Source organism: Cibotium barometz, chromosome 24, assembly GCF_041138505.1.
Source record: "Cibotium barometz isolate CiBa-2024 chromosome 24, ASM4113850v1, whole genome shotgun sequence".
Classification (NCBI taxonomy): Eukaryota; Viridiplantae; Streptophyta; class Polypodiopsida; order Cyatheales; family Cibotiaceae; genus Cibotium; species Cibotium barometz.
Window position 1 is genome coordinate 24,675,701 of NC_141069.1, and position 15,111 is coordinate 24,690,811.

The 15,111-nt window shown below is 46.1% G+C and overlaps 1 protein-coding gene across 3 annotated transcripts in view; it reads right to left on the minus strand.

Annotated features, from left to right (window-relative positions):
• Window positions 1-15,111, minus strand: part of LOC147625068 (putative RNA-dependent RNA polymerase 5) — a 143,864-nt gene that overhangs the window by 30,881 nt on the left and 97,872 nt on the right. For all 3 annotated transcript variants that reach the window (XM_086818320.1, XM_086818319.1, XM_086818322.1), the window contains exon 9: window positions 4,708-4,811. In XM_086818320.1, the coding sequence (XP_086674446.1) occupies window positions 4,708-4,811 (104 nt within the window). The remainder of the gene's footprint in view (window positions 1-4,707; window positions 4,812-15,111) is intronic.

A 15,111-nucleotide genomic window follows, 5' to 3' on the forward strand; every position in this document is an offset into this window, starting at 1 on the left:
CCCCCACTCCTCAACCAACCACGTCTTGGCCCATTTTCGAAAAAGGCCTTGTTCCCCATGGTGATGAGTCGAAACTACATAACTGGCTCTACGGCAAAAGGCTTGACATCCTACATGGTGGACATCATGGAGGTACCAAATGACTCCTCCAACTTTCCATCAGAGCACTATGAGACAGTAGGTCTAGGGGAACCTGTCAGTCGCCGCCACAGAGGAGGTAGGATGGTCAACCCCCTCTCAAATAAGGTCGACCAAAACCCATTGTAGCCACCCTCACTGCCCGTGGTCAGGCACCCAAGCCCGTCAACCCCCAAGATCGGGCATCCCCAAGTCACCATCCTCATTGTGTGAATCCACAAGATCAGGCATTCCAAAGTTTGTGAACCTCAAGGGCGCCCACAAGGCCAACCACCAGCCACACAAAGTGGGAATCTCCCACAACCCCACTTCCAAGCTTGGCTACCCATTTGACCGACGAACCGGCACCTCTCACCTACTCCAACGGCATCTGTCACCTACTTGTGCTCGGCACCTCTCACCTACTCCAATGGCATCTGTCAGTGACCACTTTTAGCACCTGGCTCATGATAGCCCAAGGGGCCACGCCCATTGTATATAGAGAGTCTGTTGTAACGAGAGAGGATCCCCAATGCAATACATGGTCTTGTGGTGTCCCAACTTTTGCCTACTTCCATCTTGTGTTGCATGTATGTCACTTTCGTAGTTCTTGTGTGGTGTTCCATTCTTGAGTCTGTGTGAGTGCGTAGTGGAGTGGGAGAGAGAGGTCGCCATCTCCCTAGCCTGTGCCAACTCGTGAGAGTAAACTTCCCCAAAGAGGACCCTAGTGATTTAGTGTGCCTTCACAATGGGCATCCCAGTCCGCTACAGGTACACTAAAAATTTTGGCAATCCTGTTGGGGACTCATGTGAGTAAGGAGTTCCCAAAATTTTGAGTCTATCATAGTTCATCATCTCTGCATGCCCAATACACGTTCTCGAAGTTCTCCTTCCATCAGTCCCATCAAGAGTCCCCTCTCTGTCAAGTGCTACATCTGCAAGCGGCCGGCCCACTTTGTGCCCCCAAAAAGTGCTCCTACTCCCCTCCTTCTCCCCATGGCCGCCATGAATCAAGGTCACCCGGGGAACAACCCTCCAGCTCGAGAACCCTTGTCAGTGGTGTTGGGCTGGATTAACATCAAGTTTCCCATGTTCAAAGACTCCACCTCGGATGATGGGGATGACCACGTGCAACGCTTCATCTCTATGTGCAAAAGCCGTGGTCTCGAGCGGGAGGATGCCTACTTGCCTTTATTCCCATCCACTCTAGAAAGCTCCGCTGACAACGAGTGATCATCTCGTGGATTCACTCACTCTAAGGGACACCTTCCTTCGCACCTTCAGATTGGGCAACTATGAAGACTGCATTCTCCAAGACTTGGGAAGACTTCAACTCTTGTTCGGGGAGAGTGTGTCTGAGCTGATGTCGCGGACAAGGGTCTTGGTATCTCGTCTGCCGACCTACCAAGGTGACTTCATGGTCAAGCAACGGGCGTTGCAAGCCTTGCCCTGGTCCACCCAACAAAAAATCAAAGAAAGCAGGCCTGCATCTACCACCTTACTGGACTTCCAAGAGCTGGCCTCTCAAGTGGAGAATGCGCGTTTGATGTTTGAATGTGACAACAATTCTTCAGTCTCTGGGGTCATCTCCTCACACGCAGACCTTGTGGCCACACTCACAAGGGAGCTGGGTGCCCTGAAGCTTCACAAGGTGCAAAGTGAAGACAACACTCTCGCCCAACTAAAGAAGGAGATAGAAGAACTCAAGGGGCTACAAGAAGCAAGGAAAACAGTGTGGTGCGCCATTTGCCAAGCCTCCAGGAACTCCCCCCAAGAGTGCCCACGGAGAAAGTGCTGCTCTTTCTGTGAGAAAGGTGATCATGAGGACAAGCATTGCTACTATTTGAAGGGCTTCCGCCAATTGCATCACTAGCAACCGTTTCATTCGCCACCCACCCCCGCCGGTCATTTCACATCCTTCACCCCCACACCCACACCTGTCTACCGGCCCGTCATTCCCGCATACCCACACCCACCCTCAACCCCTAACCCTTACCTTCTACACCTCATGCCCACCCCACCACCTCCTACACCCGCCACCGTTGCAGTCACCCCTGCGCCCCATCCCATTTTATGCTACCGCTGTGGGGAGTATGGTCACTACCAAGGTCGATGTCCTCATCGAGAAGGGACACCCCCGTGTGCCGTCACTGCCCCGAGACCAAGGATCACTACACCCAGGACTGCCCGAAGAAACGAGCTGGTGCTTCCATTGACTTCACCTCCCCAGCGCCAACAGCCACTCACTTGGTCTCTATGGGAAGTGCTGCAGACACCCCTTCTTTGGTGCCAGTTCACCCATCCTTCACCTTGGGAGTGTGCCCTCACCCAAACAATCCACCACCCTCATCTCATGTGGAGCACCCCACCACAGGTGTGGGTGCTCAAAAGCAAGCCCTTGGAGAACCAGAACCATCAACGGAGCAAGGTGAAGTTCCCTCACACATCTCTCATAATGTGGTAGACCATGCCTTTCCACAAACTATCAAAGATCTTCAGGAGGCTCCACCCATGTTCCCTACTAGGCATGCTGATGTGACTCCCCACCTCGCCCCTTCAACAGCTTCCCTGGCTGACCACCTCAAGGAGAGCAAGGTGGGGATGTCACTCTACCAACTGCTCCAATTTAGTCTGGCTGCTTGAACACAATTGGATCTGCTACTGCACCAATTGGAGGAGGGGTCAAGCTTCCAGGTAGCGAGCCATGGATTCGGGCGGGGGCCTGCAAGCGGCAAAATGTCTGGGCATCACTCACGCCATCAACGCCCTCACTAATTTCAAGAGCCCTCGCCTCACAGTACAAATCAATGGTACCCCTAGACCAGCCAACTTCCATGTCCGGATGGCTGACCAGCGTGAGGTGACACCTCTGGGGCTCGTGAAGGGAGTACCGGTCCAAATTCAAGATGTCGTCTTCTCTCTAGATTTAGTAGTCATCCATCTTCCCAAAGTCAAAGGGGCATAAGGGCATACTCCTTACTGATTGGCTGGCCATGGCTGCGAGCTGCCGGCGTGCTGCACGATTGGGGTACCGATAGGTTGTGGATCTCTCAGGCCCATGGCCAAAAAGAGTTCAAACTTGAAGAAGGTCCAGACCAAGCGGTGCGGGGCATAGTGGTCGCACCCACACCAATGGAGGAAGGCATAGTGCCTTACGGGGACGACTCAGAGCTCCTGGACTAGCTCCAGGCTGTAGGGGATCTCTTCTGCAACATGGTGGACATCACGGAGGTTCATGACGCTTCCACCCCTCAGGATCAAGGGATCAGCCACGAGGAAGGCGCACTCAAATTCCCCCATAGCCAAACGCATCTCGGGCCAGCCCAAGGTCAGGGCTACCGTGGAGCCCCCAATCCCTATAGAGAAACTACCGCCATCTTGGACAAAGGAGCAGTTTGGTGACTTTTCCCTGGACCAACAACCAGTACATGACCTCGGCATGCTTTCTAACTCCGTGGACACTAAGAGCCCCTCCCACTTTCTTCATGTCAGGACCCAGTCAAGGAGTTCAACCTAGGCACCCCTGAGGATCCACGTCCCATTCTACTGGCTTCTTGGTTATGGGATCACAGGGTATAGTGCCCTAGAGAGGACCCTAGTGATTTAGTGTGCCTGCATGACGGGCATCCCAGTCCACTACACCGACCATGGGCCCGCCGACCAATCTCTCACTGCACCAACACAAAGCATCAACACAAGTGCCAGTGGAAGCACCTGCCATCGCCTTGGGGAAGTGTCCTAAGTCTTGGAGGGAAGAACAATACGGCACGTCTCCAACAACCAACTCACAATCCCACTCTCCTCTCAAGGCAGCTATGACAAGGGAACCTCTCTCCTTTCCTCTCCTTTCTTTGTGGGAGTTTCAATCTTACATACTCGCCTCCCCCCGTGCTTCTTTCATACCCGCCCCCCTCTTGGCCTTTTTCATACTAACCTTCCGCTTCTTTTCATACTCGCCCCCCCTCTCTTGGTCTTTTTCATACTCACCTCCCCGTCTTTTTTTCATCCTCGCCTACCCCATGCCAATTTTATGCTCACCTCCTCCAGGTGTCTCCAGGTGTCGAGAGAGAGAGAGAGAGAGAGAGAGAGAGAGAGAGAGAGAGAGAGAGAGAGAGAGAAATGAAATGAAATGTTATATTAACGTCTTCAAAAGGCCAAAGTGACCTATGAGACCAAAGTTACAACCATGTGACATCTGATACACTATCTGGAAAAGAAAAGAAAGAACAGAGAGAGAATGAATCAAAAGATATATCTAGAGCAAAGAAAAAGATAGGAGACAAAATGAAAAGCCTAGAAACAAGTTACATTGAACTTGGATTAAGGGTTTAAAAGCGACAAAAGATTGGCTGAAATGACAGAACGGACAACCCACAACTACTCATTTCAAAAATGCGAACAACACTAGAAACATGTATTCCAGATGCAAGGACGCACACCCCCCCTCCCCCTGCGCCGGCCCCCACGAAACCAAAAAAGAAAAGAAGAATTAAAACTGGTGTTCAGCTTGAAGACCCGCATTACGTTGTTTTTTATAACTTTGATACACACACAATCCAACTTACCTGTTCTGAGAGATTTTGTAATTACCTTGTAGCACAAATTTCCAAGGAGTTATAGCAAGAACCAGTTAATTTTTTATCTGTTGTAACCTTCACCATAGATTTACGAACTTGAATGGTGGAAGGTGGTAACTGCATAGAAACCAAAGAGAACTTCAACTAAGACTGAGAGTTAGAAAAAAGAACAATAGCTTAATCTGCCCTCCCAAGGTTCGAACCTAGGACTAGCCTTTCAACCATAGTTACCAGAAGTTTCAGAAACACCGGATTTGAAACAGGTTTAAAAAACGTTTAAGAAGTTTCATTATTTTTTGAAACAACCAAAAAAAAAGTTTCAAGCAAAAATGCAGAATGTACATATATATGTATATATATATATATATATATGTATATATGTATATATATATGTGTATATATATACAGATATATAGATATATAGATATATATCTATATATAGATATATATCTATATATAGATATATATCTATATATAGATATATAGATATATATAGATATATATCTATATATAGATATATATCTATATATATATATATATCTATATATATATATATACAGATATATAGATATATATCTATATATAGATATATAGATATAGATATATATATATATATATAGATATAGATTCTATATATAGATATATATATCTATATATAGATATATATATCTATATATATATATGAACGTACAACAGTACAAGAAATAAGTGTTTAGGCCTTAGCCCATTTCTGCAAGCAAAATACTTGAAAAACATGACTCATGAAAAAACACATACTATCCAATGTAAACAGTGATTCAATGCTAGAAAACACACCCATATTCATCTCTCGAGAATCCACATTCCATACAATATACTGGGCAACCAAGAGTCTTGTACTTCACTTAACACAAAGATAAAAAAACATCTTAATAAAGATAAATCATAATGACTCCCAAGAGTCATGACAATCACAATGTCCCACCAAATCCAAAAAAGTACATAGAGAAATGACTCAAGGCGCATGACAGTTCAAGGTTCATCCTCTTGCACATCATCCTTATCATCCTCTGCATCACACTCATCCTCACTCTCACTACCACTAGCTGAGTCCTCCTCGAATGCCTCATCCTCATGATGTGCTAGTGTCGCACTGGCACTAGCCCGTGCTTGGGATCGTGTACCACGAGATGTAGTTATAATCTTCTCATACAACATGGAATAGATATCTCTCTCCTCCTGAGGGATATCGAGGATCTCCTTGCACTTTGTGATATCAATCTTGTCAAGATTGACTTGGCGAGGCTCGATGGGGTTGCCTTTCTGCTCTATCAATCGCAAGTTGCAATGACAGAACACAAGCCTGATTTTACACCCTACTAACTATTGCCAACATGGTACATCCATAGTATTTATGGGGCCATAGGCTATAGCTGAACAGGCTCCACAGTGCAACCTATAGAAGCATATGCCAAAAAAAAAAGGGACAAAAGGTTGCAGAGGCAGCAGCCTATATACTACAGAAGCATATGCAAAAAGAAGATAAAAGTACCCTAACTCAAGGTAGGCTTACCTTGGCACTTTCACCCGTGAACCACTGTGAACCGGCAGCTTAGGGAAAGAGAAACTACAGAAAATACAACCATAAGGCCTCTTGAAGTGTGCACCAACTTCTAGTGATAGGGGAGAAGAAAGAGATGATGAGATATCCACCATAGGTGTCTGGCAAAAAAGAGAGAGAAAGTGAGTAGGGATCCAAGGAAAGTAGACAATTGGCTGGTTGCTCTCTTTGTACAAAGGGGATAGGGTCTAGGCGGTGAACATTAAGTTTTGTCCACCTCGGGACATCTGTGTGTGCGAACACAGAGCTAGTCATAATTTATAAGTGAGTTTTGATCTCCCAAAGCTTAATAAAGTGTGTGCACACTCATTTAAAAATTAAGGCTAGATCCTAAGACTCAACTATGACCACAAGATACTCATAAAGCCCAAATGTTGTGCTAGAAGCAGTGTTATGTACATCCTCAGGCAGCACACACACTTGATGATACCCACACTTGAGATCAATTCGACTAAGATTTAATGGACAACAAGCACAATAAAAATGTAATTTGCTAAATTCACAAGAGAAGCACAGTGAGCTGAAACGGTTGGCCGCTCCCATTGATCTTGGCAGAATCAAGTATATAGTGTCGGGCATTTCTGACCAGATTTCCATACCAATGCATATGAACACAATATTGCAAACAATATGGTTGTCGGTGAAGATCTTCAAGTCACACTACCCTTTCAAGTGCCGAGGTTCCCTACCATATGCTCTCTATTGTTCCACCCACACATGGTACAAACAATCTTCAGGAGAGCACGTAGGACAAGAACACTACACAGGGTTATGAACACAGAGTCATGAACCTTCCTCTTGCTACTTGCTTCCAAAATTGATCATTAAAGCTTACCAATTGTAAGTAGAGTTGATGTCAACGAACTCTTCACGATGGAAGCATCTGGAATGTTGCAATCTTCAATTTGTCGTAATTGCATCTTCAAGTGGTTGTAGGGAACCTAGGAAAGCTTCCCGTATGGTTCAACTTGAGAAGGAAAGGCTGAAATCATGGTTTTCAACCAAAAGACCAAAAATTACAACAAATAAAAGGGCTATTTTACTGAATTTGAGCCATTGGGAGTGTGTAGGAGAGTGAATGTGGCCTGGTCACATGGGTCGGGGGACGAAAACAGAGATGGGGAAGGGTTTGGGGATGGGGAACGCCTGGAGGCCGGGAACGGGAACTCATGGTGGACTGATACACAAAAAAATGCATCAATATATCCATCAAATGTTAAGTATGTATATTACATTTGAGCAAGGTGGTTCCAAACGTAGTGAATGATACGTACAGTACGTTTGGAAGACGTGCTGAAAAGATTCCAAGCGTAGTGAACGTTGCCCCCGATATATATACTTATAAACTTTTGAAATATGAAGTTTGAAGATTCATCAATGAACATGGTCCAATGCCACCTCCCGTAGCTTGGCCAACATGATAAATAACACAAGTGGATGTGCTAGTAAATATTCCTCCACAATATTTGCACTTCCATACATATTGGGTGTGTAACTCTGGCAGGGTAAATTTAACAAGCAACGATTAGAGCTTAAGTGTAGATGATTGGGCTATTTTTCAAAATTCTAAAATCCCACTATGACATTTGGGCGAATAATTTCAAAATCAAATGTTGAAGTGTAGCTACTTGGCGAATAATTTGAGGAAGAGGGAGAAAAAAAATTTAATTTTGGTTAACCAACTTAGTGCTCAAGAACCACCTCCAAGAATCTATTTGCTGTTAGCCAAATGATTGAGTAGGGTTTTTTATTTATAACATAAACCAAAGGTGGAACAAATGGAGAGTTCAGGTTATTTCCTCTCCATCTCTGGCTCTATCCAACAAATCTGACAAATCCTGTCCCCTGGAGGTATGCCTCTAAATGTGCCTGTCTCTATCTCTAACTGATGTGAAGAGGTGCGGATCTGCCCAATGGCGCACCTCAATCCATGAGACAAATGGGTATCCATGTAGCTCGGTCTAAGTATAAAGCCATCCTCAGTGGTGCGGAGAAGATGGTCTCTATAGAAAGCCATCTTCGTCCCCAACTCCTGTGAGGGCTCTAGCCATGTCCTCCTAGTGTCCAACTGAATGAGGTCCTGTCTGATGACTCTACTAATCTCAAAATGTGTCAAGGTGAGAGAGGGTGCCTCCAAAGAGTACTAGAAGGGTGGAAGTCTGTCTAAATTGAACCCATGGAGCTCAAACCACGATGCTATCTGCGCATACCAACATGAAGTGTCTCCCTCCATGGCTAGCTGATGAGAGGACTCTAAAGCAAGTCGTGCATACCGGTGTCGGGGAAGCTCCCAGGTGCTATGAATGAAGGACACTGATCTGGCAAGAGCCTCGACTACGATCGGCGGTACTCCCATCTCAGCTCTGATAATCTCATGGGGTACCAAGGCCTTAGCCCGAATCATCTTGGAGATCATGGACACAAGTGGTCTCTCCATCGATCTCCATCCATCGTATGTGCGTCCTGATCGATTGTGACGATCTAGGCTAGGCCCCCAGATCTGTACTCCATATAGCATAGCCGATGTGACCAGCGTGTCAAAAAGCCACAGCTTAGTGCGTGGCTCCTGAAACTGTACCTGTGAGCATATCCTCTCTAGACCTCCTAGTGATGCATATCCTCTAGTCAATCTGGCCTCTGCTACCCCCCTCATGGAAAATGTGGGCCCAATGAACACCACTCCAAGATGTGTATGAGTGAACATACTCCACTGTCTCCTGCCCATATGTGAAAATAGGCGCTGATCTCCAGACCCACTGAGCTGTAGTGTTAAACACCATAACCTTGGTCTTACCAAGGTTAACTGAGAGCCCAATGTCCTGTGCATAAGCATGTAAAGTATCCAAGTGCCTCTGCATACCCTCTGGTGAGTCTGCTACAAGCACAATATCATCAGCATATAAGAGCAGAGGTATCCAAGTGCCAGCCAACTGGGCTTCTCTGTCCCCTCGTGTCCCAATATAATCAGAGATCTCATCAATGTATAGTCCAAATAGGGTCGGAGAAAGCGGGCAGCCCTGTTTCACCCCTATAGTGGAGTGTACTGGCTGGGAGAGACCCTCTGAAGTCCGCACCTGCCCAACTACTGTCTCATAAAGTGCCATAATACCCCAAATGAGCTCACATAGAACCCCCAAGTCTTGTAGCCTACGCATCAGTCTAGCTCTGGGCACTGTGTCAAAGGCCTTGCGGAAATCCACAAAGCCACAGTAGATCCTCCTCCCATGTGCTCTGCCCTCCTCAATTATAGCCCTGACGGTAAAGATATGATCCAAAGTAGAGAATCTCCTCCTAAAACTGGCTTGTCCCTTGTCTCTCTGCCCATCTGCTCAACTCCTGCTCAAGAATAGAGGCATATAGCTTGGCCAGCAAGTGACCAATCATAATGGTGCGGTAGTTAGTGGCGGGGAGGGAGAGAGAGAGAGTGGCGGGAAGAGAGAGAGAGAGTGGCGGGGAGAGAGAAATGAAATGAAATGAAATGTTATATTAACGTCTTCAAAAGGCCATAATGACCTATGAGACCAAAAGTTACATCATGGTGGATCTGATACAATGTCTGGATTAAAAAAACCCAGAAAATGAAAAATAAAGATGATACTACTGGCACCTAGAAAATGAAACTGGAAATGGAAGGTAAACAAAAACCCTTATAGGGTGTGAATATAGTGAAGGGGGGGGTATGCTATGGAGGTGAGTGGAATATAGTGAGGGGATACAATATCATGTGGGACGGAGGGGTACACTATGGAGGTGCCTCCATCTCATAATATGTGCCGCATCGGACGCTGGCGGATCTCCTCAATATCCTCTGTGGTCAGCACCCTGACTGGGTGTCTCGCATGCCTCGCAAGAATAATCCGAATCCGCCGCTGCAACCTCCGTCTATGCTGGGATGCCCTCCTCCGTAGTCGTGGGCGTCTGGACCACCCACGCTCAATCGCACGATCAATCAGTGTACCTCTGGTGTGGGCGGTATCCATGTCCGAGTGCTACTGTGGTCCATCTGGCGCAGTGATGGCTGGACTAAAGAAGTCTGTAATGTGCCTCTAAGCCTGGCTCTCTGTGCGTCTAAGCAGGCTATCTCTATGTCTCCGCAGCTCAAGCAAGAACAATCCCAAACACCTCTGGTCCTGGTACCCCATGACTCTGGAAAGTGGTCCAAAACCCTCTCTGAATAAACAGTGGAAACGACCACGTATCTCATAGTATGCAGTACAATGGCATATATAATGCAGCTCTGTCTCTGGCTCCCCATGGCATACTCGGCATATCCTGGCCTCAGCTGGTATACCTCTATATCGGCCAATCTCAATCTCAAGCTGGTGTGAGGATGTGCGAATCTGACCAATAGCACATCGTACTACATGAGACAAGTGTACATCCATGTAACTGGGTCTGATCACAAAACCATCTGCTGTGAGCTGAAGAAAATGCTCTCTGTAGAAAGCCATCTTCGTGCCCAGCTCCTCAGTCGGCTGTATCCATGTCCTCCTAATGTCGAGCTGAACTAAATCCTGACGGATGAGTCTGGTAATCTCTGTCCGTGTGAGAGTGAGAGAGGGTGCCTCCAGAGAATACTGGAAGGGAGGCAATTTGTCCATGCTAAAACCATGTGCCTGGAACCAAGATGTCATCTGTCCATACCAACAAGCCGTGTCTCCCTGTAAAGCTAACTGTCGGGAGGACTCCAGGGCCAGGCGTGCATAGAGAGTTGAGTGAATGCAAGAGCGAGAAAGAGAGAGGTTGGCCTGTGCGGAAGAAAGAAAGAAAGAAAGAAAGAAAGATTTTATTAACGTCTTCCAAAAGACCGAACTCGGCCTATGAGACAAATCAGTGTACCTGTGTGGGGTATCCTCTGTCATCCCAACAAAATGAAAAAGTACTGAACTAAAAAGCTGAATCTGGGTGTGCAATAAGTACAATGAGTGGGGGAGGGGATGGAGCTCTACTACTAGGAGAATGCAAAGCTATATGCATGGAGTATACAATCATGATGTGCAACCTAGATAGCTCCATCCTGTACCATACTGGGGGTATAAAATGGTATACATCAATGAAGGGGGTGTCCACAGCTCCCTGAAGAACATGCCTGGGTCTGCTCTGAAGCGAACGAGTCGCTCCGCACCCTCTCTGTGAAACTGAGCTCTGATCTCTGTCATCTCTCTCTGGTATAGGCATGGTGTCCGAAAGCCAGGTGTCCTCTGTCTCCTGCGGGCTCTGAGTGTCTCTGCTCTCTGGAGAGTAATTCCCTAATGTGTAGGGGCTGTGAGTGCGGTGGATCTCTGAAAAAATGTAGTAATTTGTGTCTGTCGTCCCCCCTCTGGAGCTGTCTCAGCCTGTAATGATGTCTTTCTATGACGCTGTATGTCTAGAATGAATCTCCCCAGTATGTGCTGGTCTGCTGCCTCAAAGATCTGGCGTAGGGAATGTGGCTCTCTAAATAAAATGGGATATCTCTCTCTGATGGCTATTTCTCCATAATTCCCGGTTTCATAATGAGGATCGTTGATCGCTCATAAGGGTAATCTACCCATCATTTTGTCTGTTTGTCCAACTAGATTCTTAGTGAGTTCGGTCAAAGGAAAAACTAGTTTAGTTCCGATAATCTATTCTTTGTGTTTAGGGACTGAAATTGGTCACGAAGTTTTTGCTTGATTCAGATCGAGAGATGGACAAGTAGGTTTACTGTCCGTCCCTCTCGTAGTCTAACCAAATTCATTCCGTTTAGTACTAACGAGGATTCCCTTCAGATAAACATCTAGTTTTGGGTAAATATCCATTTAGTGATTTTACCAATTAAAATATCCAAAATATTCTTTCTGCCACATAATTTCTCGACCTTAATTCATTAGGTAGAATTATGGTGGAAATTCATCTTTTTGACCCTAAAAATTCTTCTTTTAACTAAATACCAATTACCTATTTTTTTGAATAAACTTAAAATCCCTCTTTTTCTCATTTAATGAGTGCAATCCAATTATCATGGGAACTCCTCTTTTACCATAAATTGAATCTATCTAAAATTCTCTTAAAAATTACATAAAATATCCATTAATTCCATTAAGCCTGCATCTGCATACATAATGCTCCTCACTCTCCACCTCCTCTCTACACAATCTGCATACCCTCTCCTCGGGGGATCCGTGCTGCTCTGCCAGTCTCGATCTCCAATCGATGTGATGAGACTCTAAGCTGATCAATAGCTACTCGAGAGCCATGTGGTAAAAAGCCCTCCATGTATCTAGGCCTGTCTATAAATCCATCTTCAGTGATACTCATGAAGTGATCTCTGTAGTATAGCATCTTCGATGGAAGAGGCTGTGTAGGTGATATCCATGTCTCTCGTGTATAGAGCTGCCATAGGTCCTGTCTCAATACTCTGTTCCTCTCACTATGAGAAATGGATATGTGGTACATCCCTGTGATACTGGAATGGTGGTAGATGATCCATGTCTAGGCCATGCTGGGAGAACCAATGTGTGACTGTGCATACCATGATCCTCTGTCTCCTGCCTCAGCCAGCTGTCTAGATGCCTCAAAAGCTCTGTATGACAATCTGTCCTGTGGCATCTCTCTGAATCTGTCTAGCAAGCATATAGTCTGGAATAATATGGCCTCTACCATCATAGGAGGCACAGCAAACTCTGCTCGGATAATGTCATGAGCTACTGACGGTTTGCTGCGTATCATGCGTGCCATCATGAGGGCCTGTGGTCTCTCTATCTGTGTCCACCAATGGGTAGCAAGACCTAGCGCCCATACCGCTGCTCCATACATCAGTGCCGGTGTGACTAATGTGTCAAACAGCCACCCCTTCGTCCGGGGCTCCTGAAAATGTGCTTGGTGGCACTATCTCTCTAGCATAGCCAATGCTGCATATCCCCGTGTCAATCTAGCTCTTGCTGCTGAACCCATGGTGAAGCGCGTGGCTGCTGCAGAGAAGGTAACCCCTAGCTACACGTATGATGTCACCACCTCCACCTGGCGTCCTACGAGAGTGAATGTCAGCTGACTCCTGCCCTGTCTCGATGTATGAAAGACCATAACCTTGGTTTTTACAAGGTTCACAGTAAGACCCCTCTGTGTGCAGAAATCATCGAGTGCATGTAGATGCTATTGTAGACCTCCTGGAGACTCAGACACTAATACAATATCATCAGCATAAAGCATAATATGTACTGACGTACCTGCTAGATCAACTCCATCTCCGCCTCCCCGTGTAATGAAGTCAACCACCTCATCAATGTATAACCCAAATAGCGTGGGGGAAAGTGGGCATCCTTGCTTCACACCAATGGTGCTAGCAATAGTCTCGGACATACCTCCTGGGCATCCTGAGAGAGAGAGAGAGAGAGAGAGAGAGAGACTGACTTAAGATGAGCGAACACGACCAGCACGAGCAGAGAAGCGGCGAAGCCCAACACGACCAACCCACAAGCACCCACCGCCGAAGAGAGAGAGAGCCGCACGCACGTAAGAAACAAAAGAAAAAAAATGTGATGTTGACGTGCGTTCACCCTTCAATTTTTAACCTACATTAATCAAACTCCCACGTTCTCTAACGTTTAGAAACGTTAGTGAACGTTTCGAACGTTTCGATCCTATCCAAACTGCATTTGAGTACTCTGAAAGAAAGCACACATAATGACACAAGTCATGCTTCATATTACAAAAATAGTATACTGGTAACTACGTACACAAAAAGTTAAAACACAATACAACTGTTGAGACTCAAGGCTGCATAGTCTACTGACTCTAGAATGCAGATACTAGAAAATAAACCATATCTACATAAATATAGCTTGGGTAGTGGGTACTAAAGGCTGAGCTCCACATCCCCAAACACCCCAGTCCCACAAATTTAAGGTGCCCCCTAATAGGGGAAATCCGTCACCTAGTGAGGGACACCACATGGAACTCCCCGTTGCATAGGGACACATCCCCGCGTGAAAGGGAGGCCGGGATAGCGTTCCCCCCTCATGAAGGCCCGAGACGAGCGTCCCTTGTGACTCTGCTGGAAACACTCTTGGAAGCTTGGAAAACACTCTAACAATCTTGGATATGGTGTAGGGAAGGCCTGTTGAAGTGGGCACCAGCTTCTAGAGAGAGGAGAGAAGAGAGAGATGATGAGATATCCACCTAAGGTATCATGCAGAGAGAGAAAGTGAGTAGGGGTCCAAGGGAAAGCGGACACTTGGTTGCTTGCTCTCTTTGTACAAAAAGGATAGGGTCTGGGTAGTGGACATTGAGCTTTGTCCACCTCGGGACATCAATGTGTGCGAACACAAGGCTAGTCATAATTTATAAGTGAGTTTTGGTCCCCCAAAACTTAATAAAGTTTGTATATACTCACTTATAAATTAAGGCTAGATCCTAAGACTCAACTATGACCAGCAAGCACATAAAGATGCTATGCAATGCAAAATTGGTATGGACAATCCCCGTTCATGAGACTATACCAAAATAGACATGTTCCGAGCAAGTACACGAGGTACCAGACCCAATGGAGGAACAATCCTCCAAGCATTTCCGGGCATGTACACACATGCACGAGTCCCAGAGGAGAGCCAAATCCACAGTATCACATGTGTTACAAGACGGAAGTGTGCTTGCAGTAATTAGAGACTGAATTCTTCTAATTAGAGACTGAATTCATCTTCAAGCATGGTTAATTTACCATATACATAGCCATGAATCAAGAAACACATATGTGATATAACATAGCAAGGCATCCACATGAAAACTCTTTATAAAACTGTAGTGATGACACAGCATTAGGGACCAGAAGATGGGCTACTCCACCCCCCCTGAGGTAAA